Genomic DNA, 24123 nt, shown 5'->3' with positions numbered 1-24123 from the left:
ACTGTTTCCTTCTAGGATGGGGCAATAAATAAATAAATAAATAGATAGATAGATAAATAAATAAATAAATAAATAAAAAAGGAAAGAGAGAAAGGACATGGTAGGAAGAAGGGCCATATCAGCTGACACTAGAGCTGGGCTACTGGAAGGATTGTGAACATCACAGATTCAGAACGTAAAAAGGCAAATATGATCCTGTCAGCAATGGGACTGCAGTACCATCCTGCAATATTTATTTAAAAAATACCACTCTTATATTTTTGGTTGTGAGCCTAGCCTTTAACGGCTGAGCCATCGGATCTCTGTGAGTTCGAGGTCAGCCTGGGCTACCAAGTGAGTTCCAGGAAAGGCACAAAGCTACACAGAGAAACCCTGTCTCGAAAAACAAAAACAAAAAAACAAACAAAAAAAAATACCACTCTACACAGGAATTAGCGAAAATGTTGTACCACCAATGTCCTAGCCACAGTATGAAAATGATGTAGATTTACAACATATGTAGATACAACATATTCTTAATGATATCCTCTGCAGTTCAGTCATATATACAAACTTCAGTTCAAATTACTTAAATGTGAAAAAAAAAAAAGTTGGCCAGGTGGTGGTGGCACACACCTTTAATCCCAGCACTCAGATGGCAGAGTCAGGCGGATCTCTGTGAGTTCGAGGCCAGCCTGGTCTACAGAGTGAGATCCAGGACAGGCTCCAAAACTACACGGAGAAACCCTGTTTCAACCCCCCACCAAAAATATGTTGATGGAAGTAAATTTATATAGAGAGAAGCTAGCCTTTAAGCTCTTCCCTTTGTATGTGGTGAAATATTCCCTCTTCCTTTGACTCACACCTAAATACAACCATTTAAGAAGTTTAGATGCTTTTATAGGCATTTTCAAAATTTATAAAACTCAAGGAGAATAAAGTATATAAATAAAACAGATTAAACTTCAAGGCAGAACAGGTTAAACTGCAAAAAAAAATTTAGACACTTGACATATAGGTATGTAATGCAATTTATGTATATAATAAAAAAATTACATAAAATGTCTATTTCAGTCAGTTCTTTCACAGGGTATGAAACAGATTACATTTTTTTCTACTTAAAAACAAAGTGTTATTTAATTTCATTAAAAATATTTTAAACTCCCTTTCAAAAGACACAGTGGGTTTAAATTTAAACAAAGAAGTAAGAAACTTAGACACTTAAAAACTTCTTGCTATAAAAAAAATCAGAAGTTACAAATGAATAGAAAGACATCCCAAATTCATAGGCCAGACTACTTAATATTGTTTAAATGTCCAAATTTACCTAAAGCAAACTATAGATGCAATATCATTTCTATTAAATCTCAAAGTCCTTTTTGTAAAACAAAAATATCCATATTAAATTAAAAGTCAAAACAAACCCCACCCAAAAAAATGGAAAAGTAAATAAAGCAATTAGCCTCCAGATTTCTGATCTTAAAACATAGATCCAGCTACAGTATTCTAACGGAATAATCCTGGCACACACAAATAGAGACATATTTTCAATGCACGGTACTTGGAAAACTTCATAGCCATATGCAAAGGAATGAAAAAGACTCAAATATATTTTTAAAAATTCACTCAAAATAGGCGAAAGACTTAAATATGAGAGTTGAAATTAAAGCTTCTAGAAGACAACTGGAAACAAAGCTTCACAACATCAAATTCAGCAACAGTCTCTTCAAATGACACTGAGAAAAAAGGGAACAGAGGAGGAAAGCCTGTGGAACTTTAGCAACTGAAATTTCTGCACAGCAAATGACCAAGAAAATAAAAAGGCCACCTGGAAAGTGAAAGAAAATATTTCCAAGTTATAGTTGACGAAGAGTAACTAGCCACCATAGATAAGCAAGCTCTAACTCAGCAGCAAACAGTAAACCAAGCAAGCAAACAAACAAACAAGCAAAAAAAATGTCCAAGGAATTAAATATGCTAGTCTCCCAGGACGCTATGCAGAAGACATCACAATAGACACAAGAATTACAATAAGCTTCGGCACATAGAGAAGCAAACCTCAACGCAGACTGTACTTTGGGCATATTCTAAATGGTGGGATGACCAACATCAAAAGAATTCTTTTTTTTTTTTTTTTAATTTAGAAAATGTCAAGTATTGGGCTGGGAAGAGACATCTGAACTATTGTACACTGTTGGTAGCAATACAAAACAGTGCCAACGCACGGAAGACAGTATGAGGGTCCACAAACAAATTAAAATAGAGTGATTTGGTCTAGTAACTTTGTCTCTGGGCATACACCCAGAGAAACAAAAATATTTTTGAAGATGTATTTGTAACTTTGTGTTCACTGCAGCATTAATCCTACAACCAAGAAGTAGAAGGAACTTAAATGCTTTTCAACAGACGAATGGGCAAAAAGATACACAGTTTTTTAAGATAAAAGTAATCCTATTGCATGCTATAACATAGATGAAATGAGAATATTCTGCTAAGTGAATTAAATTTGGGGAGGAGAAAAGGAAAAATGATTATAATGGGCATGCAACTTTAGTTCTTACAATAGGAAAAAGGTATAGAGATCTGTTGTCCAAAGTGTGGACATGGTTAACAGTAAAGTACACGCAAAAATATTAAGATGGAAAATTTATGTTATGTACTTTTAACCAAAGGGGAGAGAGAGAGAGAGAGAGAGAGAGAAAGAGAAAGAGAAAGAGAGAGTCATTGTTTGTTCACAGTATCATACACCCTCTTTCCAAATAGAGGGCAAGGCCAATAGAATACAAAACTCAAGGCCTAACCATCTCTGCCACCACCAGCACTGTCAAAACAAGCATAACATTCCCATGGAATAGAAATGGTAGCACACCACCGGCAGCTTCAGGTAAGCCTGGCTCCATGTCCTGAAGAAAGCCATTTGGCCTAGGGCTCTCTCTAGTTAGCTGAATGAACTAAAATTCTTCCCTGTAAAGTGAGCACCAGAGCCTGGCTAGCTAATCATACAATGAGCTGCACTGGAGTACCCTGTAGTGAAAAAAATAAAGATGCTGCTCCTTCCTAGAAACTCAAAGCAGTCCTTTGCAACAAGAGAAACTAGCCCAAATCACACCTCAGCCCAGGCTCCGGCATTCACCCCACTGTTCCCCTAGGATAACATCTTGGGAATGCCTTAAAACTACTCTAAACTAGGGACATTTGAGGCTGGGTAGAAGCTATCCCAAAAGCAACAGACCTCAGAGGAAGAACTATCAAAGAGAAAGGGAAAGGAACATGCCCCAAAGCCAAAACCCAGAACACTTAAAGAACTAATTCTAAAAGCTAGCCTGAATGTGGCTATAAAATGACACTCAAGAAAATTGATACATAAAATACGAACTCAAAATTATGAAAAACACTGACCGATTATGTTAGAAACGCTTGGAGAGATAAGCTAATAACTTCCTGTGAAAAGTGAAAAAAGCCATACAACAAACACAGGAAGAAATAAATCAAGGGTAGGAGGATATTAATAGAAGTCATTCAACATTCAGAAATGAGAAACACCATGCCTGAAATCACAAAACAGCTTAAAATTTGAACACAATGAGTTTGAATATTATATCATAGAAATGGCATGAAAGACTGGAAAGCGTGGTTGATAGATAAAATGGATAAGGGATACAAGTCCTTTTTTTTTTTTAGAATTGGAGAATTATAACTTTCTGGATTATAAATTCATTACAAATTTCTAACAGGTAAAGACAGTTTAAGAACAGGAAATATAAAGTGAAAATATTTTTCCCATTTCCACAGAGATTACCTAAAAGGAAATATTAAATTGACAACAAATTCCAACATTCAACAACAGATGCCGGAAACCAATGGAATATCATTTCATGGATGCTAGGGGAAATGCCAGTCCAGTGAGCTGCTTCCAAGCAAATGAACTACAGTCAAAGGGAAAAATGGAAGGAAGAGGGTGCATGGATTCATGAGGTAGGAAATTACCTGTTACACAGAGATACTTACACAAGAAGTCACTACATGTAGATGCCCCCACAAAGAACAATGAAATGTGTTGTTTGGAGAAACAGTAAATACAGCAAGACTAAATTTGACGTAGTCAAAAACTGTTCGTAGAAATTACTTTCTAAGTCTGGTAAAATGCGATAACTCTCTACAAATAACTCATTTTAAAATACATTAATTCAGATTGGTGAGATGGGTTTTAATAGCCGAGAAAATATTCTACAGCTCATGAGCTGTATAGAAAACAGAAACAGAACAATATTTATCAATGTATGTAATCATGGATGTACGTGAATTGAAAACTAGAAGCAATCACTCAAGGAAAAGAAATGCAGCCTAAGTTTAGAAGAATAAAAGAAAAATGGGAAAATTTCAGTGATGCAAGGGAGTTTAAAAAGATAAACACCAAAGTATGTTTAAACATGCAAAATGCAATGATTAAAAAAAAATCTAGAAACATCAAAAACCATGTCAGATATATCTATTTTTGTATTTATATATCTATATAGTATAGATAGATATAGATATAGATACAGATGATACAGATAGATACAGATACAGATGATATAGATAAAGATATAGATGTAGATAGATATGGATAGATATGAATATGGATATAGATGATATAGATAGATATATAGAATAGATTTAGATACAGATATAGACAGAGATGGAGATATACATTAGTTTGCCTGGATTTTGAGAACAGGCTTTAACCCTTAACCCCATCTAAGCTACCCAGCAATCAGCCCACCTTCACTACTCTCCTTTGTTCCTGCTTATGAGTGAATGAAGAGAACTCAAAGGTGGGAAGGGAACGTTCTCCCAGCTTAACTCTAAACAGAAACCAGAAAATGACGGTATGGACACGATAGCATCACTGCATTCCTCTTGGACTCAGTTTCTCTAGGACTTCTTCAGTTTGTACACCACCCATCCTCCCTCCACGGATCTCTTGATGGCCTTCCCTGATGTGCTCTCCTGCACTGGTCATGGGAAACAGGAAGCTGCTTTTCAAATAACTTCAAGCTTTAGTACATGACAAAGACACTCCCAGGAAAGCTGGGGCTAGCACCTGCCTTTGAACTCACCACAAGACCTCCGTGCCAGTTTCTCGTTGCAGCACACCTGACAGACAGACTGGAGTACAGAGTGCGATGTAGCCCATACACTCTGATGTTTGGTCCCTATAGTCCCATTAGAGGCTGTTTAAAACCAGGATTCACCCCTCCAGTCTGGGACAGAGATAGAACCTTGAGAGAGAATAGAACCAGCTGGCTTATGCCAGCGATGATCTCCTTAGAATTGTAGGACATTTGCTCCTGGTACCCTAGCAAAGAAAGCACTGCAATTCTATGTGTGACAAAAGCAATCTTATGTAGCAAAGCATGTAACTCAGGAAATGATTGCTGGCTTCACAAAGGTGTTGGCTTTATTTTAGAAACGGGACTGTAGTCAAAACTGCAAGTTTCTTTAAAACCTCTCCGTCCTGCAGAACTGAGATCCATGCACTTAGCTTCACTTCTAAATAAGAAGTACAAAAAGAATACAACTCTGAAAACTGAGTGAACCTGCACCCTGCTTTGCCCCATCCATTCTATACACAAACCACTGGCCAATAAAATCAACTCTAGTTCAATGGCCCAAGCTTTACAGCTTCTATGCCATCACATCTGAGCCTTTACATGCTTATTCAATCTTTACTACCATCCCCAGGTCATCTCCATATTTTTGTTTTTTTTATCCCAGTCAATGTTTGTGTTACTGCTGTTTAGCTAACTAGAATTATTCAACATAGTACCATTCCTTATTCTTATTTTGATTTTTCTATTTTGAATGAATTTGTAAGGGATTGGGCCATAGCGTAGTGGTAGAACACCCGCGTAGCATGTGCGAGGCCTAGATTCAATCTCTGCTGCTGGGGAAAAAAAAAAAAAAACTTGAAGAAAAATTTAAAGGGACTTCCTGATGATTTTACGTGAAAGCTATTAGTATATCTAACACGATGCATGAAAAATGAATGCTTGTTACTTAAGCTGAAAATGTTTCTATCTCTAAATGTTATTTCGATCATCAACTTGAAAATGTGTGCACATGTATGCCATATATAAGTGGACATGCAGATCTGAATATACTCAGAAGTAGACCGTAAACTTTGACCTTTCAAGTTATTTTGTGTTTTAACTAACACAGTAATTATATTTATGAGAGACCATAGCAATAACGGCAAACCATATGTAACAATCCCATCAGAGTAACTGGCGTATGTGCTACCACGATATTTATTATAGGTTGTAGGGAACATTCATATGATAGCAGCTTTAATATAATATATGATGACAGTTATATTGCTAATAAGCAAGTATAATGTATGAGATTCTCACTTAATAGTTATGTGAAGTCTACTATGACTATTCAGTGTTTAAAGTACAACTGGGAAACACAGGTGAACTTCCTAGATAGTCTGTGCAATGACCAAGATTACAGAATGGGTAGAACTCCTTAGCTGTGATTTTCAAAAGGATAATTTTTATGAATCACAAACAGGCCATTCCCATATGAAAAACATAAATTATTCAGAAAAGCTACATCTTTTCAGTGCATGAATTAAAACTTTTGAGACAGAACAACCAGGATAATGCTAACTTTAAAAATGTTTCTTATATGCTTAAAAATGTGTCCATTCTCACAGTATAGCACTGGCACTATACACTTAGTTATTTGTAGATTTGAAGAGATATTATATAAAGGAGGAACCGACACCAACCCTTTAAAGGTCCAGAAATTAAGATAAAGTGGAAAAGTTACTTGTACACACACATACACACACACAATGCTGACATGTGCATAATATACTAAAGTCATTGTTCCTAATCCAGGATTCATTATACAAATCCATTGTCCTTAAATTAGATAATGTCTGTAAATTAGAGAATATGACACACTGGACACTCCATGGACTTACGAAGCACAAACAAAAGCAAAGTCTATGAAAATTATTTCTCTATGATAAGATAAAGAAGACCCTCTATAATCCATCTGTCCTTGAAGGGGAGTTAACAAGGGAAAGACAGAGTGTCTTACTCCTTGAACTGAACAGACAGGTAAATTCCAAACTTCATTCTCTGAAAGTCAAAACTAGATGTAAAAATACATAACAATGAAAGTAACTGGTTCATTTTCATTCATTGGTACGTGATTTTTAACACCCAAATGGTAAAATCCTTGCAATAGACTTGAAAATCAGTTTTAAAATATAGGGTGACATCAGTTCCTTGAAACAATGATTGCTTCACACACACACACACACACACACACACACACACACACACACACACACACACGGAGCTACTTACTGAGCTATAAAGATAGCCTTCCCCATTCATGGCCACATAGAGGCTGGCCTTCACGCCTTGGATGGCCACCACACGCAGTCCCACAGGAATTAGATTGAAGAGGGCTAGAAGAAGAAGAAAAAAGGACAGGTCAAGATTAGTGACCTTGCAAATAAATCACCTTGCTCTTTACAATGTCCTTAAAATTTTCAGTGTTAAAATCTATTTATTGGAAACAGCATGGAAAGAATGATGGAAAGAGAGAGGGAGAGGAAGGGAGAGAGGGGGAGACAGAGAGAGAGGGAGGAATGGAGGGGGCATTAAAACAAGGGGAACTACACTACCTTGCCTTGTCTCTACAACACCATCAATGACTCAAAGAAGTTCTAGTGAGAGGCGTGAGTCAACTGGTACAAAAATGCTAGATTAGAAGAACTTTAAGAGTCTCCATGAGTTGGAGTGTCTAGAATCCCTGCTCCCCAAAATAAACATAGCAAGTATTACAGGGTATTTTTCTAACACACAACTTGAAGCAATAACCTCTCAATAATAAAAGCAACCATTCATCCTAAGTAACAGTAAAATACAACCGTTAGAACATGATAGAACCTGTTTCTGTCTTCCTGCTGTGACCCTGAAAAGGTCTTGAGCACAGACAGTGACTATGATCATAGACTAACATGGAGCAACAGTGGGGAGACCTTGTCTAGATATTTTGAACCTTTGCATGAAAATGAAGATATAATAATAAATGATGCTGTGGTGTGAATGAGAGTGGCCCCAAATGCCCATATATGTGTATGCTTGGTCCCTAGCAGGTGGACTGACTGTGTGAGGAAGGATTAGGAGGTGTGGCTTTATTGGAAGAAGAGTGGTGTGTCACTGGGGATGGACTTTGAGGTCCCAAAAGCCCATGCCAAGTCCAGTCTCACTCACTCTGCCTCCTGCTGGTGGATCAGATGTGAACTCTCAGCTACTGCTCCAATGCCATGTCCACATGCTAGCTGCTCTGCTCCCTGACATGGTGGTCATGGACTCACCTTCTGAAACTGTGAACAAGGTCCTTATTAAATACTTTCTTTTATAAGTTGCCTTAGCTATGGCGTCTCTCCCCAGCAATAGAACAGTGACTAAGACAAGTGGACAGGCAATTTATAGATAGTTTGAGCAACAACACATAGATGTCATAGCTAAAGAAAAATATACTATATAAAACATCAAAGTTGGCAAGTTGATCAAAACAACCTAAAATCAAACAGAAATATTGTCTTTATGTGTTCAAGTTGCCTGTAACCCAAAATACTAAGAGGACAGCGAATGCATGGACCAGAAAAGACAAAGACTATACCCTGTACCCCTTCTAGCAATTTCTTATTATGAAGTATATGTCACGGCCCTGCGTCCAGTTGCTTTTGAGGTTACAGAATGAGCATCAGCAGAAAATGTGACCCTGGAAATATTTTCTTCACATACAAGAGGAAAGCAACCAGCCACCTAGTTCGACTCTATAGACGGCATTGCAGGGAGACATTAAATATCACATGACTACATTTGTGACAAGAATTCCTTGCAGTTCTCTTTAATAAATGGACTATCAGAGCTCATCCACCCTCTCTACAGATAAAATTCCTTCAGTTCTGATATTGTCAAAGTTTAACAGAGTACGCCCATTAGTTAACCCAATTGCTTACACCTGGGTTTTTTCCAATGAGACAGTAAGCTATCTACACACACAGCACAGACACAAGCATGTACAGTGTTTGGATTTTAGTCAAGTGTTCGGTTGAGACTTGCAGAGGATCAAGTCTTAGACTACAGGTTTCCTGGAACAGGACTGGATTCCTAGTTGCTGACACTGGCTAAGTCACTTCCTCCTTGAACCTGTTTTCTCATTTGTCCTGGAAATGTAGACTCTGTTATAACTGTTGCTTAAGGATTAATTGTTGATTCAGTTTAGAGCTGAGCTAATTTTAGTTCTTCCTATAGGCTCCACACTGATCTTGCACATTTTAAATTGCTTAAGAAATATAAGTCAGTCTGCTTAAGGAGACAAAATAAAGATACACGGAGTAACCTAATACATTGTACTATTTATTTCTATAATCAAATGACTACATGCTTCTCTGTATATAGTTTGTATGTTATGGAAGTTCCAGGGAAGACATGGAAGATCTTTGTGGCCTGAGGTATTTAGGAAATGTTTTAAACGCAGAACACAAGACTGAAGCTGGCCCTTAGGAAAAGAGAAGAAGGTTGGGGTTCATTCTTGGGAGACATAAGAAAGCACAACATGTAAATAAACAAGCATCTTTCTAATCATAGAGATTTGGGTTTTACCAAATAGACAAGAGAAGTATGACACATAGGACTTCAGCAGCAACACAGACAAAAAGATGAGGGTTTTGAAGGTGGAGGTTTCTAGACAAACCACTCAGAGTCACGTGGCTTTGAGCTCCCTACACCCTTCATGTGTTGTTTTCCTACCTGTAAAGGTGGGATAACAATACAGTGTGCAAGTCTACACACACACACACACACACACACACACACACACACACACACACACAATGCATTATGCTCTTAAGAGTGTCTCACAAATAGAGTTATTTAACATTAACAGTAAATAGTGCCTCATGTGTATGTGGATAATTGATGTGCATGAGGGGTGCACACATGCCACAGTACACATGTGGAGGCCGGAGGGCACCCCAGGGTGTCTGTGCGCATCTTCCACCTTATTTTGAAGCAGGGTCTCTGGCTTGTTCTCAGATGCTTCCAACAGGCTCTCTGGTCTGCAAGCCTATAGGTTTTATTTCCACCTCCCATCTCACCACAGGAGCTCTGGGGTTAGCTACACATTCTCACACCCAGCTTTGTATGGGTTCCAAGGATCCGAACTCAGGTTCTCACATTTGTACTCCAAGTACTTTACTCACTGAGCCATCTCCCTAGCCCAATATTGAATAATTCTCATAAATTATGATCTGACATAGGTTAAAAAAAATCAGCATAGTTCCTTAGCAATTTTCTTAGTTTATACTCAGCACCTTGCTTAGTGCTTCAAAAGATAACCTTCCATATCTGTGCATTTTCAAGATGCCTATAAACTCACTGATCATATTTGATCCTAAACCATAAATAGCATGAGGAATTTCTGGCAGAAATTTTTGTTTGTTTGTTTTTGTTTTGTTTTGCTTTTTGTTTGTTTGGTTGGTTGGTTTTTGGAGACAGGGTTTCTCAGTGTAGTTTTGGTGCCTGTCCTGGATCTCACTCTGTAGACCAGGCTGGCCTCGAACTCACAAAGATCCGCCTGGCTCTGCCTCCCGAGTGCTGGGATTAAAGGCGTGAGCCACCACCGCCCCGCCGGTTGCATGGGTTTTTATGACAAACTAATTCAGAGAGGTAACTGAGGTGACAGTGATGCTAAACAGAGAGTTTCTAGGTCACTGGTGTAGTTACTTGTCTAAAAACTGTGTTTCTTCTTGGTACCATTTGAACTTTAATTTCCAAGGCTCTCTGGCCTTATCTTCTGACAAACCAATATGTGTCTTAGATGATTTTCCTCCATGTGCTATGGCTAGAGTTAACTCTTACAGACTCACTATTTGACAGAGCTAGACAGATCTGGATATGTTTAAAGAACCCTTCCCAAGAAACGAGATGGTTTCCTTCACTACCTCTTCTCAACATTTTGTCTTACTGTTGTTCTAGTGGGGAGGAGTGCAGTACCTGGATCACCTCAGACTTAAAAACAAAGACTGCTCCCAAGTGAGTGAGAGCTGAGGAGTGGAAGAAGCAGAGTCCCAGAGAGTTCTGAGAGTGTGGCAGCCGTCCAGCACTCAATTACTAAACCTTGCTTCTAGGAGAGAAACTGGTCCTTATTGCTTAAGTCTATGTAATGCGAAACCTTCCCTAATCCTGACGGAGATTGCTAATGAAAGCAGAATTAGTGTGCAAAGCACAGACTAAATGCAAGGTACTTATGTATTGTAAATAAAAGCATCTGCTGGGAAATAACAAATTAAATGATGGTCCTTGTGAGAATGAATGGAGAGAAAAACCTAGAAAAATGATCCCCTAAGGAAGAGACTTCTTGGTCAAAAGCTTGGCTGGTGCAGCTGAATTGGAGGGGAAAAGCCATTCAAAGGCTTCCCCTCTGAGAGGGGCTTAAGGAAAGTACAAATATCGCTGAGGCTCTAGCACAAACTGAGAGAGTCCTCTATAAACCAAAAGGTGATGACGGCTCTTAGGTGGAATGCTTCTGGAGACTTAGCCCTTACTGCAAAGACTCAGTAAACAACTTTAAATAAGACTTTTCAGTGTCAAGAACTAAAAAAACCTATTCATCTGCACTCGGAGATAGGGCTCAGCACTTCAGTATTGCTTTTGCCTTACTCAGGAGGAAGTTTCCCAGTACCCATGTCAGGCGATCAAAACCACCTTAGATCCAGCTCAAAGGATTCCACACCTTTTCCTACCACCTTGGGAGCCTGAATACATGGGCATGTGAACATATGCATGCACACACACACACACACACACACACACACACACACACACACACAATTAACAATAAAATAAATGTTTAAAAAAATTCTCTAATGAAAGGTCTCCATCTTGCCCCCTAAAATCTCAGAAAGTCACAAGAGCCTTACTTCTGCCTCATCTAGAGTATATGCAGGCTCACTATGGCTGAGGATTACTACTGAATGTGATCTTCATCCTTAATCCCCTTAGTAACAAGGCTATTGGACTCCACCTCATTCTTCAGATTTGTAGCATCTGCTCTTGGCATTTTCTTGCTAAAAATCTCTACTGTTTCCTCTGTCCCCATCTCTTACGACCTGACACCATCCTACATTTATACCTTATCACCTGTCACCCACTCCGTCCACCATAATTAGAAAAATATAGCTTTTTTGCCATTTCCTAACTTCCTCTTGGCTTTTAGCTAGAATTGGTTTTGACTTCTTTTTATCTTCTATCTCTTCCTGGAAAGACTGTCTTTCCACTTGTAAATGTAGATAATCCTTTTCATTTGGTTTCTAGAGGTGTGTTTGTGTCTATGTGAATGCACACCATGTGTGTGAAAGTGCATACAGAATCCCTAAAGAGGGTGTCAGATCACCTAGAACTAGAGTTACAAGTGGCAATGAGTTGCCCAGATGTGGGTACTAGGAACTAAACTCAGATTGTCTGGAGGAAGAGAAAGCACTCTTAACCACCAATCGAGCTCTCCAGCCCCATCTTTTCATTCTTCAAACCTTAATTTTTTTTTAACTCCACCTGAGTCCTGCAGAAGCTCGTCAGAGATAGTAGGTCCCTTTCCTCCATGATGCATATTGGAAATGAGCCTTAGAAAAATTTGTTTACCTATCTACCTCCATTCCTGCCTGCAAATCTCTTGAGGGCACCTCTGCAAAGTTGTGCCTGGCAACGTGATCACAGTTTGTGTTCTTCATATGTGATTAAATGTAAGTCTACAGAACTTTGTCAGTACCTACAAAATATGCTTGATTTAGAACTATCTATTACTTTTATAAAGCTCTATGGTGCATTTAGAATATATCAAGTGTCCTGTATGTGCAAAGGATGAGTAGTAGTGAGTCCAACAGTTGCAATCTCCAGTAAATACACTTTCCTCTGAGAATCCTTCTGAGGCTTTCTTTCACTTGAATGCACTGGAAAATTTTATTGCTACTCATGTGGCCTAACATGGAACCTTGGTCTAAGAAGCTGTTATTTAACATTTGCTGAATAAATAAATGGATCAGCATTCTCTAGCTTGCTTATTCATATCTTTTCTAGGTCATATTTCCATAATTGACTATGCAAGAAAAATTGAAGTTAATAATTTACTGCACATGAAATACATTTGAATATGGAATATAACAGAAAAAAAGAAACCCCATACATTCTGAGATGTGGAACACAGAATGCAGGGGCTTCTTCGAGGGAACATCTGTGTGCTGTGTGTCAGTATACCCCAGTGTTTACACAGTCATGAAAGGTTGGAAGGAATGAAAAGGAAGGGGACAGCTTGCAGAATCTGTCGTAATCAAGGTATTATGGGTTGTTATGATTGGTTTTAATGTCGACTTGCCACAAATAAAATCACCTATGCTCTGAGCCGCAGCTGAAGAACTACCCCAGTTGCCTGAACAGTTTGGTAAGCCCCTATTGTAGGGTGCACCTTCTGCAGCAGCTCAGATAAAAGGGCGTGGCGCAGGAGAGGTCATTCGACCTTTGCTTGCTCCAGCTTCCTTCTTGTCTCCAGGTGGCTACTGATTCCTTTCCTATAGCAGAAGCATTTCATTTCCAAGCTTACATTGTAGACTAAAGACCAGCAGTTCTCCAGGAATGTTCTGGGCTTCTTGCACAGGATTGGAATTCCTGAGACACCCAGCCTTGTGGATAGAGCAACTGTGGGTTGTCACTCCCCAGGGAGAGTCATCCTGTTGAGTCACTCAACCTCAAGGAATACATAACTACAGACTCTAAGGACTCAGCTATGATTCTGCTGTGGCTGTTACTTTAAAGATTACTTACTTTAATACACACACACACACACACACACACACACACACACACACACACACATTCATCCTTTGAGTTCTGTTCCTTTAGAGTACCCTAACTAACACATACATCTTTCAAAATGATGTTGGAATAGAAAAATATTGTTTTGTAAAATGCTATGCTATTTTCAATTTAATTTCCACCTGTGTATTATATGCCTCAAGTGACAAGAAAATAACAGTAAATCCAAACCATATAAACAAAATGTACAAGATTCAGCCAATGAAGTCACAAACAAGAAAGAGGGTAGATGAAAAGAGAGGAAGTTAGAAGAAAGAAAAAAGACCCCAGCAAAATCTCCTCCAAAAGGTACAAATTCAGTGTATTCCCAGATTACATTCTAAATTCCATCTTAGTTATATTTTGTGTGTGCATGCTTTTGTGTGGAACCTTGTGTTCAGGCTTACATATGGAGGTTGCAAGACAATTTACAGGAATTGGTTCTCTCCATCCCCCATGTGAGTCCTGGGGTTTGAATTTGATTGTCAACCTTGGTAGCAGGCATTTTTACCCACTGAGCAATCTCATTGGCCGCATAGATAAATTCTAAGAACAAGTTCCTTGTGGCTTGTAATAATGAACTGGTATAAAAAAAAAATTACAATTGCATTTCAAATTTCAAACTCCGGGTTGAAGTTTTTTGGGTGGGCAGTGAGAAAAAAAATCTTATGACCCCATTAGAACCTAAGTGGAAGACACTGAGAGAAAATGAAGATATTTACAACTAAAATTGTTTTCTAGATTTTAAGCTGTTTTCAGCAAAGACATTTTGATAAGGATGAATAGCATCCTATGATAATGAAGCTTTAACCTAAAAGCAAGCAAGTACCCAGTTGTTTTCACCCTCAATCCTAAAGACTATGGAAATATTTATAATTGCAGTATTTTCTATAATATTTGTAAGCTGCTCAACTATTATTTCTTTAGTCATGAAATTAATATTTCTCTTTAGTATTTAGTTTCTCACCCACTAATGTCAATTCTGCAACCTTTTTCTGTTCTTGATGATAAAATGCCATTGTTAAATGTTCAGCAAGAAAAAAATACGGAAGGCTTCTATCCTTCAATGCAAAGGTGATTATGTAAATTATGGGAGAATGAGACTTGATTACTTATTCAAACTGATTATTGATCCATCAATCCCATCCTACAGTGCTCTACACACAACACCTATTGCACGTCTTTTTCAAGTTTGTGTATTTGCATGGGTGTTTGTGTAAGCTTGGTATCTCCAAGAGTAAGAAATAGATTATTTATTTACCAATGACTTTTCAGAATAGTTGTATTCTGTTAAACTATTCTAGCTATGGTTAATGTAAAGTTGCATGGATGAGGCTTTACTGTATGCATAAATGGTAAGCTCCATTTCTTAAGTTAAGCTGCTTTAGTAATTTTCTTTGACAAGCTATTAAATGTTGAAATTTTTACTTTTTCATTTTGTGGTATCCAGAGTGTGTTGCACAATCGCAGCACGAATAATTGTATTTCCCTCTTTAAAGCAGCACATTTCTTACAGAAATTAAGAGAAAAATAAGATGGGCTCTAGTCATTCCTTTAGTTTTCAAGTCAGGAGCACAAGACCACAATGGGGTACGGATCCACGGGTCCGTGTTGTGACCATTACTCCTATAATTACCAACTTTGAGACCTTGGTGACTAGGATTCTTTCCTGCTTGCATGGTATAGTTCACTGAGCTTTTATGAAGATAAATTAAAATGGTAAAATGGAAACAAACTGGACCTTGGGCTATCAAGGTAAATCACGAAGCATCACTAGTTGGTTTGTTGTTACTCTGTCTCTAAATCTGGAGCTTTGGAGGTGAGAGAACTGGATGATTGCTGCCCCAGGTTTTAACTTGGATTTCTTAAAATATTGTGGGATAGGGAGAAGCTGTGTATTTCATCTTATACAAATGCAGACCCAGAAAGCACAAACAATATATACTTTAAATAAAATCATACATAAGACTGTAGAGTCAACATACTTTCCAGTGTGCTGACTCGATGCATTCAGTCTGGTGCCCTGCTTTAATAAACAACTGGCCAAATAATCTCATTGGCTGATTTAGTCTCTCCGCTGAATTTGTTGACTTATGGAACTGATTAGCGGTCTGGGGCTTAGAGACGGAGATTTTTCTTCTAAGCACTGCCTGACAGCACAGATTGCGGATTTCCAGCCTGGCGAAAATGAGCGACACGGTGATCTCCTGCTTTGACAAAAGCTAGCAAATATGTACACATGAGCTCCAAGAGAGGGCCGGCCTTTGGTTTTTAATGATGAGATTACCATATCACCCTCTCCATGATACCTCAGAGATGTTGAAAAAGCCCTGCATAATTAACAAGTCAATTCAACCTGAGTCTTTTTTTTTCCTTTAGGATGAAAAATGAAGCACATCACTACCGATAATGGAAGCAAATGCCTGTCATCACTCATCCTCCGCAGCCAATTTGTCTTCTACAGAGGATGTGTCTCTGAGCCAGTTTGGAGAATTCAATGAACAGTACAGGTGTCAGTCCACAAGATCAATGGGCAGGGCAAAGCATCCAGGAAATCTTTGCACGCTGTAGAACGTTTACAATTATATCTCCCACAAATCTTCCACTCAGTGCTGCCGCTGATATTGATATTATTTCCTGTTAATCTTAGTCGCTAATGCAGTGTGAGTATTCCAGACACTGAGCAAGGTGCTTTGTAACACAGTGGTGGAAAGAAACAGGTGTGACCTTTGTCACTGCAGTAGTTAGGTTGAAATATTTTTTTAAAAAAAAAATCCATGTGTGTTTTATAGGTCATATTTACAGATGAGTAAATCAAAATGCAAAAATATGGTTTTCCCAGGATCATAAAGTCAGCCAACAAATGCCCTGAGACGAAACCTCAGTCCTAGCGGCTACAAGATGATACTGTTGTTTGTAAATAAGAGGTGAGTGAAGTAATTAGAATCTAAATATTTGTAAAGATAATGAGAAAAAATAGACTAATGGTTAGCAAAATTGGAAGCCTCAGATAGAATTTTCTGGGGACCTGAAATATTCCAGTGATAAAATATGAACCATTAATTCTCAGATCCAGTCACACAGAGCAAGTACAAGACAACTTGAGTCAACTAGTTTAGACATTCTAGACCTAGACTGTGAGCCTCATTAACGTCAGCTACCATGCATAAGTATATGCCTGCCTCACTCTAAAACTATTAGGAGTGTCCATAGAAATAAATACAATGTGGTAAGACTTTTTATGAATGGACAGATTAAAAGGGATTAAAAATAAAATGCAAATTTCTTCCTTACTAATTCTCTACATAAAAACTTGGCTTTGACTCATCTCTGCTCTAAAGGCTAGCTAGAATGTTCCCCATGCATTGCATCCTGCCCCCAATGGCCTGCAATTCCTGAGTAGCTCTCATTGACTCTCTGTTTCCCACCTCAGCAACTTTCCACTCCTCTAAATGTAATCTGAGACACTCTGAAACACGGCCCAGCAACTCCTCCACACAATCTCCTTCCAAACTAGTCAATTCATTTTTCTCTAACCTGGCAGGAGCTTTCTCCACCAAGTGATTGCCTGCTTCCTTATCTGAAACTCGATTTTTCTAATCTTAGCTTATGTGTCCTGTTCCTGTTCTTCAAGATTCAATTTAAAACTAACCTCTGCTGAGTACATGGCTTTGGGGGATCTCTGATCTTTGAAATCTCAAGATTCATCTGATCACTCCGTGGTACCAGAGGCATCTTCAATCAAGTTTTGTTTTTACATGAGGGTCCCACCTCCTCTACTGCTCAGAGGAATGGAAGGAATCGTATCAAATTCCTTTTTGTAGCTCCATAACTAGAAGGCTCTTAGGCTTCAGTATGTTGGTATGCATGGAAGTGGGGTGTCCAGACGACAGCCATGGTGATCATCAATTACTGTGTGGTAGATGCCTGAAATAGCACCAGAGGAAGGTGTCAAAGCCAGGCAAAATGAATGTTGTGGGACTTGAGTGGAGCTGGCAGGTCAAACACCAGGGTCAATTGCTGTACAGGTGTCAGTCCACAAGATCAATGGGCAGGGCAAAGCATCCAGGAAATCTTTGCACACTGTAGACCTTTTACAATTTCCAGCTTCATAATCTACTTTAAAAATAAAATGTTGGAAAAAATATTCCAGGAGATAATGCAATAGTATCTCTGTACTTTAAGCTAATTAAAACTTTTAGATGAAGTTATACAATAAAATAAAGCAAATTTGGAACACAAACCTCAGAAGTGAAATCCCCTAAGAGAAGTTTACCTCATTGGTTCACAAACTGCTATATATCACAGCATTCTAGGGGGATTTTTTTTATTTTTTTAATTCTAATGCCTAGGTCACAGCCATATCAATTAAATAAAAATTTCTGTGACAGGAAAAAAATCAATGTTCTTTAACTCTGCCAATGATTTTTATTGTGCAGAAATGTTGTAAATCAATCTTGGATCCAAGAGACCAAGGTTTGAGCAAGCTCTTTGGGAATATCGATGTTTTCCAAACCTTACCAGCCACTGGGCCAACACCCCTGACATGCTCACTGGATATCATCTGCATCCACTGGAGCTTTGTGGAAAGGCTTGTGTGGCCCCATCCAAGACTCTTGGAATCAAAATTTTTAACCAGATCCCTGTGTAGTTGAAACTATACAGTAGAGGCTGGAGCAGTGCTTCCCCACAGCAATTCCACTCATGAGTGTCAAGTTGGTATAGAAGAGACAATCCCAAGCCTGGACTCAACCTTCTAATCAGAATCAGAGGGTGAACCTAGCAGAGATGTCACCACCACCACCACCCCAAACCTGGCCCCAACCTTCTGATCAGAAACTCTGGGATAGATTAAGCAGTGTCATCTTCCAAACACTGGCAAGCCCTAATGTAGTAACACGATGAAGAATAAATCACTGTTCTTAAACACAACTGCACTTTATTTGAGATGGATCTCAAACTCACTAGGTGGCTAGATGATCTTGGATATCTGATCCTCTTCCCTCCACGTACAAATTGTGTGTGTACCACCAAACCCTGTTCTATGTGATGCCAGGGACCAAGCCAAGGGCTACCTTCATGGCTGTGTAAATACTCTATTAACTCTGCTTCATGCCTAAATCCATAATCCAGGTTATGTCTAGGGAACATTAATTCCAAAGTTCTAACATTAAAGGTTCTGATCTTATTGTTCTATATGATTCTGTGATAATGTTGTTCAAGAGCATCAGAACACATGACAGGACAGGAGCTATGGTCTTTTGCACAGGAAATGGTGGTACTTCCCCGTCCGAATTTATCAGTCATCAAGGACCAAGAAGTGAAAATTCCAACCTCCCCAAAGTAGAACCCCCCCCCCACTCCAATTGCAGTAGAGTTCCAAATTTCATTATTTGTCCATTTCCTCCAAACTAAACCATTCCCTCCTGGAGAAAGAAGGCCCATATGACTCAAGAAGCTACAAATCGTTATGCAGCTCAGGAAACCTGTGGAACCTGTAAGACCCAAGGAGCTCAGGAAGTCACAGATTCACAAGCTTGTGTCACAAAGTTATGCAAGCAGTAAACAATTGCTGAAGTTGGGGACAGGACATTCTTCAGTGGAGCTGCCTATGACGTGATCAAGGGGCTTCCTGGATACAACTTTCATGAATTATCATTCATCCTGAGGTGAGCTCCTGGATGATGCAGTTGTCTTTGAGTCACTGCTGCGTCCCCCCTCCCCCCAGTAAAGCCCTGGCCCATCCTCCTGTAAGCAACCCCTGACTTATATTCCTGTGAGTAACCACAATAAATTGTTTAGTTCAACAAGCTAGAGGTGGATGGACTACCTTGGCTTCTCATTGGTATCCTATCAACGATGAACAGGCATTTGTTAACATTTCCCCAAGAAAAGCCATGCAATTCCCAATTAAATTAAACTTCAATTGATTTTCACAAAGATGAAAAGGTTAATTCTAAGGCCTAGAGAATGATGAATGGCTTTGTACACAATTACTCAACGCTATGCTCAAGTCCTCCATTTCCCCTGAAATTATTCTTGATTATACTTCGGCAGGCATGGTTTTCTCTAAACAGGAGAAACCTAGGCCACTTCCCTCCCTGAGTGGGAACATCATAAATTTGATATTAACGTCAATACCTCCACACACACACAAGCAGAAACTTTGGCTTCAAGGTGCTATTCTTCCCAAGTTCAGACAATTGGTAAATGGAGAGATTCCTATGACTATCCAGGTATCCACTGAGTTCCTGTGGCTTTTCTCCAGTGCTGTGTCTAGAGCATGAAAAATGAGCCTGAGTGCATACTGAAGAAACAGTAACAGTGATGACTCCCATGATTCCTAAAGAAGAGGCAGCAGGAAAAAGCTCTGCATAATAGTTTGAAAGATTCCACCGAAATACTATGGAGCGGGTTTAATAATGCTGTGCAGACATAAGGCAACCTGCATAGGTGCTCCATGTTCCATCTCACTGTCAGAGGAAGCAGTTTATGAAGAGCAGCCACACTAGCTCTTGGCTGAATGCCTGCTCAGTACCAGTGTATATGGGATGCTAGAAAACATGTGAAAATGTATATACACACAAACATATACATCCCACCCACGTCAAACTTCCCAAGTCTGATATATGAAATAGGAAAACAGATCTAACATCTTTAAAATTACTGTATAATGGTTTACTACTTTCAACCAACAAATAAATTAACAATTAAACATATTGAGGAAAAAAATCCTCAAGTTCAGTGTTTACCCTGTCTAAAAAAGAAAGCATCATAATATTTATCAGTCAGTTACATTCCCTTCTTAATGTTTGGTAAGTGTTGTCAGAGGGATGCATACACACAATGTAATGAAGTGTTTCCTATGAATGGAGGGATACTCACCAGGAAAGAAACCCAGGAGCCACAGTGTAGACTAGGTCAAGGATTCTGGAGTTAAACTCTCTGAGTTCAAATCCTAAGCCTGTTATTTAATAACAGTATAGCCACAGGGTAACTATTGAATTTTCCTGTGCTTCTCTTTACTCAAAATAGGAAGAGTTGCAGTTCCTGTTCTTACATTTGTCTAAGATACAAGCAAAAGTTTATAAAATTTTTCACACATGTACTAAACACTTAGAAGATGCTTAGTAAACATTAGCTACTATGGCAGATAGATCTCAAACTTACAGGTTAAAAAAATAGTTCTTGGGGCCCGGGAGATGGCTTAGTGGGTAAAGGCACTTGCTACCAAGAGTGAGGACCTGACATCCACTCTCTGGAGTCCACATAGTCGAAGCAGAAAATGAACTCCCTGCAAAAAAAAATCCTTTGGTGTCTACATGTGTTTCATAGCATGTGCATATTCACAGACAAACATATGTATGATAAATAAATGTAAAAATATTAATGAAATCATGTTTGTCACATAGCCATTTATTTTCCTGACCCCCTCATTGAAGATATATAATCCCTCCTTTAAATTTCATGGCAATAGGCTCTGAAAACACCAGTCCACAGTATGCAGTCAGGATTTGTCCCTATTCCTTTATTTTGTTGGTGACTATGAATAAACAATTAAACTAGCCACTTACCATAAACTCCACTGCCATGAATTAAGCACATAGCAGATCCATACTAATTGCCAAGGTATATTTATACAGAAAGAAGACCCAGCCTATACCCCCCGGAGTAGTCAGCAGGCTGCACACACAGTAAATGCATCAGCTACAACTGTATAAATAAGAGATACAGTTTGTTCAGAAGGGAAAGCAGACTTTACAGTTAAAGAAACCACAAAGGGTTATTGTCAAAAACCAAAGACCAACAGTCTTGCTTTAAGTGATGTCATGCACCGAAAGAAACTCCCTAGGCAAGTATGGACCAAGAAGAACATGTGGTCTGTATGGGAAATGCTTTAGTAGTAGCCGTAGACAATAAAGTCAGTTTATTGAATAAGGAGTTCTAGAAAACGAAAAAGAATTCAGGTATCCAAAGGAGATCATTAATCACAGAGACTGAAATCTATCTAGATAAACCAGAAAGAGAAAAGAGTGAAATACACACAGAGATTAGAGAGAAGGGTGTTGAGCTAGAGGGTGCCTATTCTAGTGTCCTCAGGTGGAAGAGAGCTGATATGTTTGAGGAACATCAGAAGGACCAAGAACAGGGGTGAAGAAGCCTGAAGGCAGGAGGTTAACTTATATAAAATCTTACCAGTCAAATTTCAGCTTTCCTCTTAGTGATGCATAACAGTGAAAAAAAATTGAGCAGACCAGTGAGTTTATCTCATACTATGCCTTGACTAGGTTGCTGGCCATGAAGGATGATGGAAAAAGCTTGGGTAAAAGGATCCCAAACAACTGCAAGTGTCAAAGACAAGACAGGGCTGGTTCAGGTTTGTGTACTTATTGACGGTGGAAGGGAATTTCATCTCTGTTTTTAAAATCAGTACAAAACCTACCCCACTGCTGGATCTTACACCTTTGCCAATTTTTATAGTCTTTCGAAAGTTAAGAAATAGTCACTGTCAACTTGTAAACTTGAAAAGTTTCAGTTGTTAAGCCTGCCTTTTGCAAACACATCATTACACGGAGAAGAAAATATTAAAGATCCAGCAGGGGAGAAACCAAGTGACCTGGCCCTAGATTCATTCAAGCTGTTCTATCTTTCAATGGGTGATGTTGAGCAGATATGAGCTGGTCCGTTCCGGTTTGTTCTCAGTTATTTTTCACAGCCGTTGACTGAGAGCTGCAGCTATCCTGAACTTGAGCTACTAGGGCCTTAAGCAGATGGAAGGAGAGTAAGGAAAAGTAGATGTGTCTGTCCATTGCTGAAATCTGTCCAACGGCTTTCATTTGAAGTAAGTCAAGGAAAGCAAATGTGTCTCTGCAGTTTGAGAGCTTGGAACATGTTCATTGCTTGCTAGAAGAGCAAATAATTAAGTCGTACTCGAACAGGGAAGCACAGATGCAGCTAGCCCTTGAGTGTAATGTGATCTGTGCAGCTATAAATAGGCATATAGGGCTCACACACACAGCAGATAAAGTGACGGTTTTGTGGCAGGAAGCAGTGGCTGAGCATGCATTGAGTTGGCGTGGCGCATACCATAGACAGAGTATAAGGACTATGAGAGATTCTGGTGTGACTAGGGTGACTCATCATCGGGTGCTTTAGTTACTTTAATGTTGCTGGGCCAAAATGCCTTGACCAAAGAAATTTAAGGAAGAAATGGTTTATTCCGACACACAGTTTCAGGGTCCATGATAATGGGGAGATCAAAGCTCGCAGAGCTTGAAGCAGCTGGTCATACCACATGCATAGTCAGGAAGCAGCGAGGGCTGAACTCAAGCTGCTGCTCAGTTTCTTTTCTCCGTTTATAGTCTAGGAGCCTAGCCAGGGGAATGGCACCACCCACAGTGGGTGGGTCTTGTTACCTCAATTAACAAAATCAAGATAATTCCCCATATGTTTGGCCAGAGGCCCATCTCCTGGGTAGTTCTAGATCCTTTCACGTAGGTGATACTAACCATCATACCAGGTTAATAAGACTTACTATGTTTCAGGAAAACAGAAACAGCGTGTGTAAAAACTCAAAAGCATAACACTATGTAGTACATAGGTTTGCTTACAGTATTAAGTCATTCGTCATTTCTCTAGTTTACGTTTGCTTACATATCTGTCTAGAGTTGAGCTGGAAGATACGTTTCTACAAAATCACCACATAATGCTGATGATGCAGGTGAGAAGACTTCACATCTTCTGAACTATTTTACTTAATTATTTCAATACCCTCCAGTGTAAACACTTCAAATTGTTTTGTATAACAGCAGCCACTGTGAAGAATTCTACTTCTGCTAAACAGCTACTGTCTATGAGCTGCTTGCAAGCTCCTCCCTCAAAAAAAAATTCCAAGCAAACAAAACAGGCTCTCTAACGCTAATGACAAGTTAACAATAATGAGTGAGCTTTATTAAGAATTACTGTGTTCTAGGTACTATTGGAAACAGTTTTTGTAAATTGTCTCATTTAATTGATGTAAAAATCCCTGATATCTAAGGGTCAGTATATTTTCATTTAATCAAAGGATGAATTAAAGACATAGAGAATTTTAAATTACTGGCCCCAAGGTACACACAGTCATGTTAAACCCAGATGGAAACGAACATGCAGGAGACTCTTTGGGTCTTTACCTACATCTCAACAATACGATGCAGTGATTTGCAAATTGATGACCTCATAT

At 38.9% G+C, this 24123-nt stretch overlaps 1 protein-coding gene across 2 annotated transcripts in view; it reads right to left on the bottom strand.

Moving 5' to 3' along the window:
- The window catches only part of Fgf12 (fibroblast growth factor 12), a 533458-nt gene that overhangs the window by 176208 nt on the left and 333127 nt on the right, over positions 1-24123 (bottom strand). For both annotated transcript variants that reach the window (XM_059277387.1, XM_059277386.1), the window contains one exon: positions 7344-7447. In XM_059277387.1, coding sequence (XP_059133370.1) covers positions 7344-7447 — 104 coding nt within the window. The remainder of the gene's footprint in view (positions 1-7343; positions 7448-24123) is intronic.

This window comes from Peromyscus eremicus, chromosome 12, assembly GCF_949786415.1.
Source record: "Peromyscus eremicus chromosome 12, PerEre_H2_v1, whole genome shotgun sequence".
NCBI classification, from domain to species: Eukaryota; Metazoa; Chordata; class Mammalia; order Rodentia; family Cricetidae; genus Peromyscus; species Peromyscus eremicus.
Note: the sequence above shows the minus strand (reverse complement) of the source record. Positions and strands in the feature narration are given on the sequence as shown.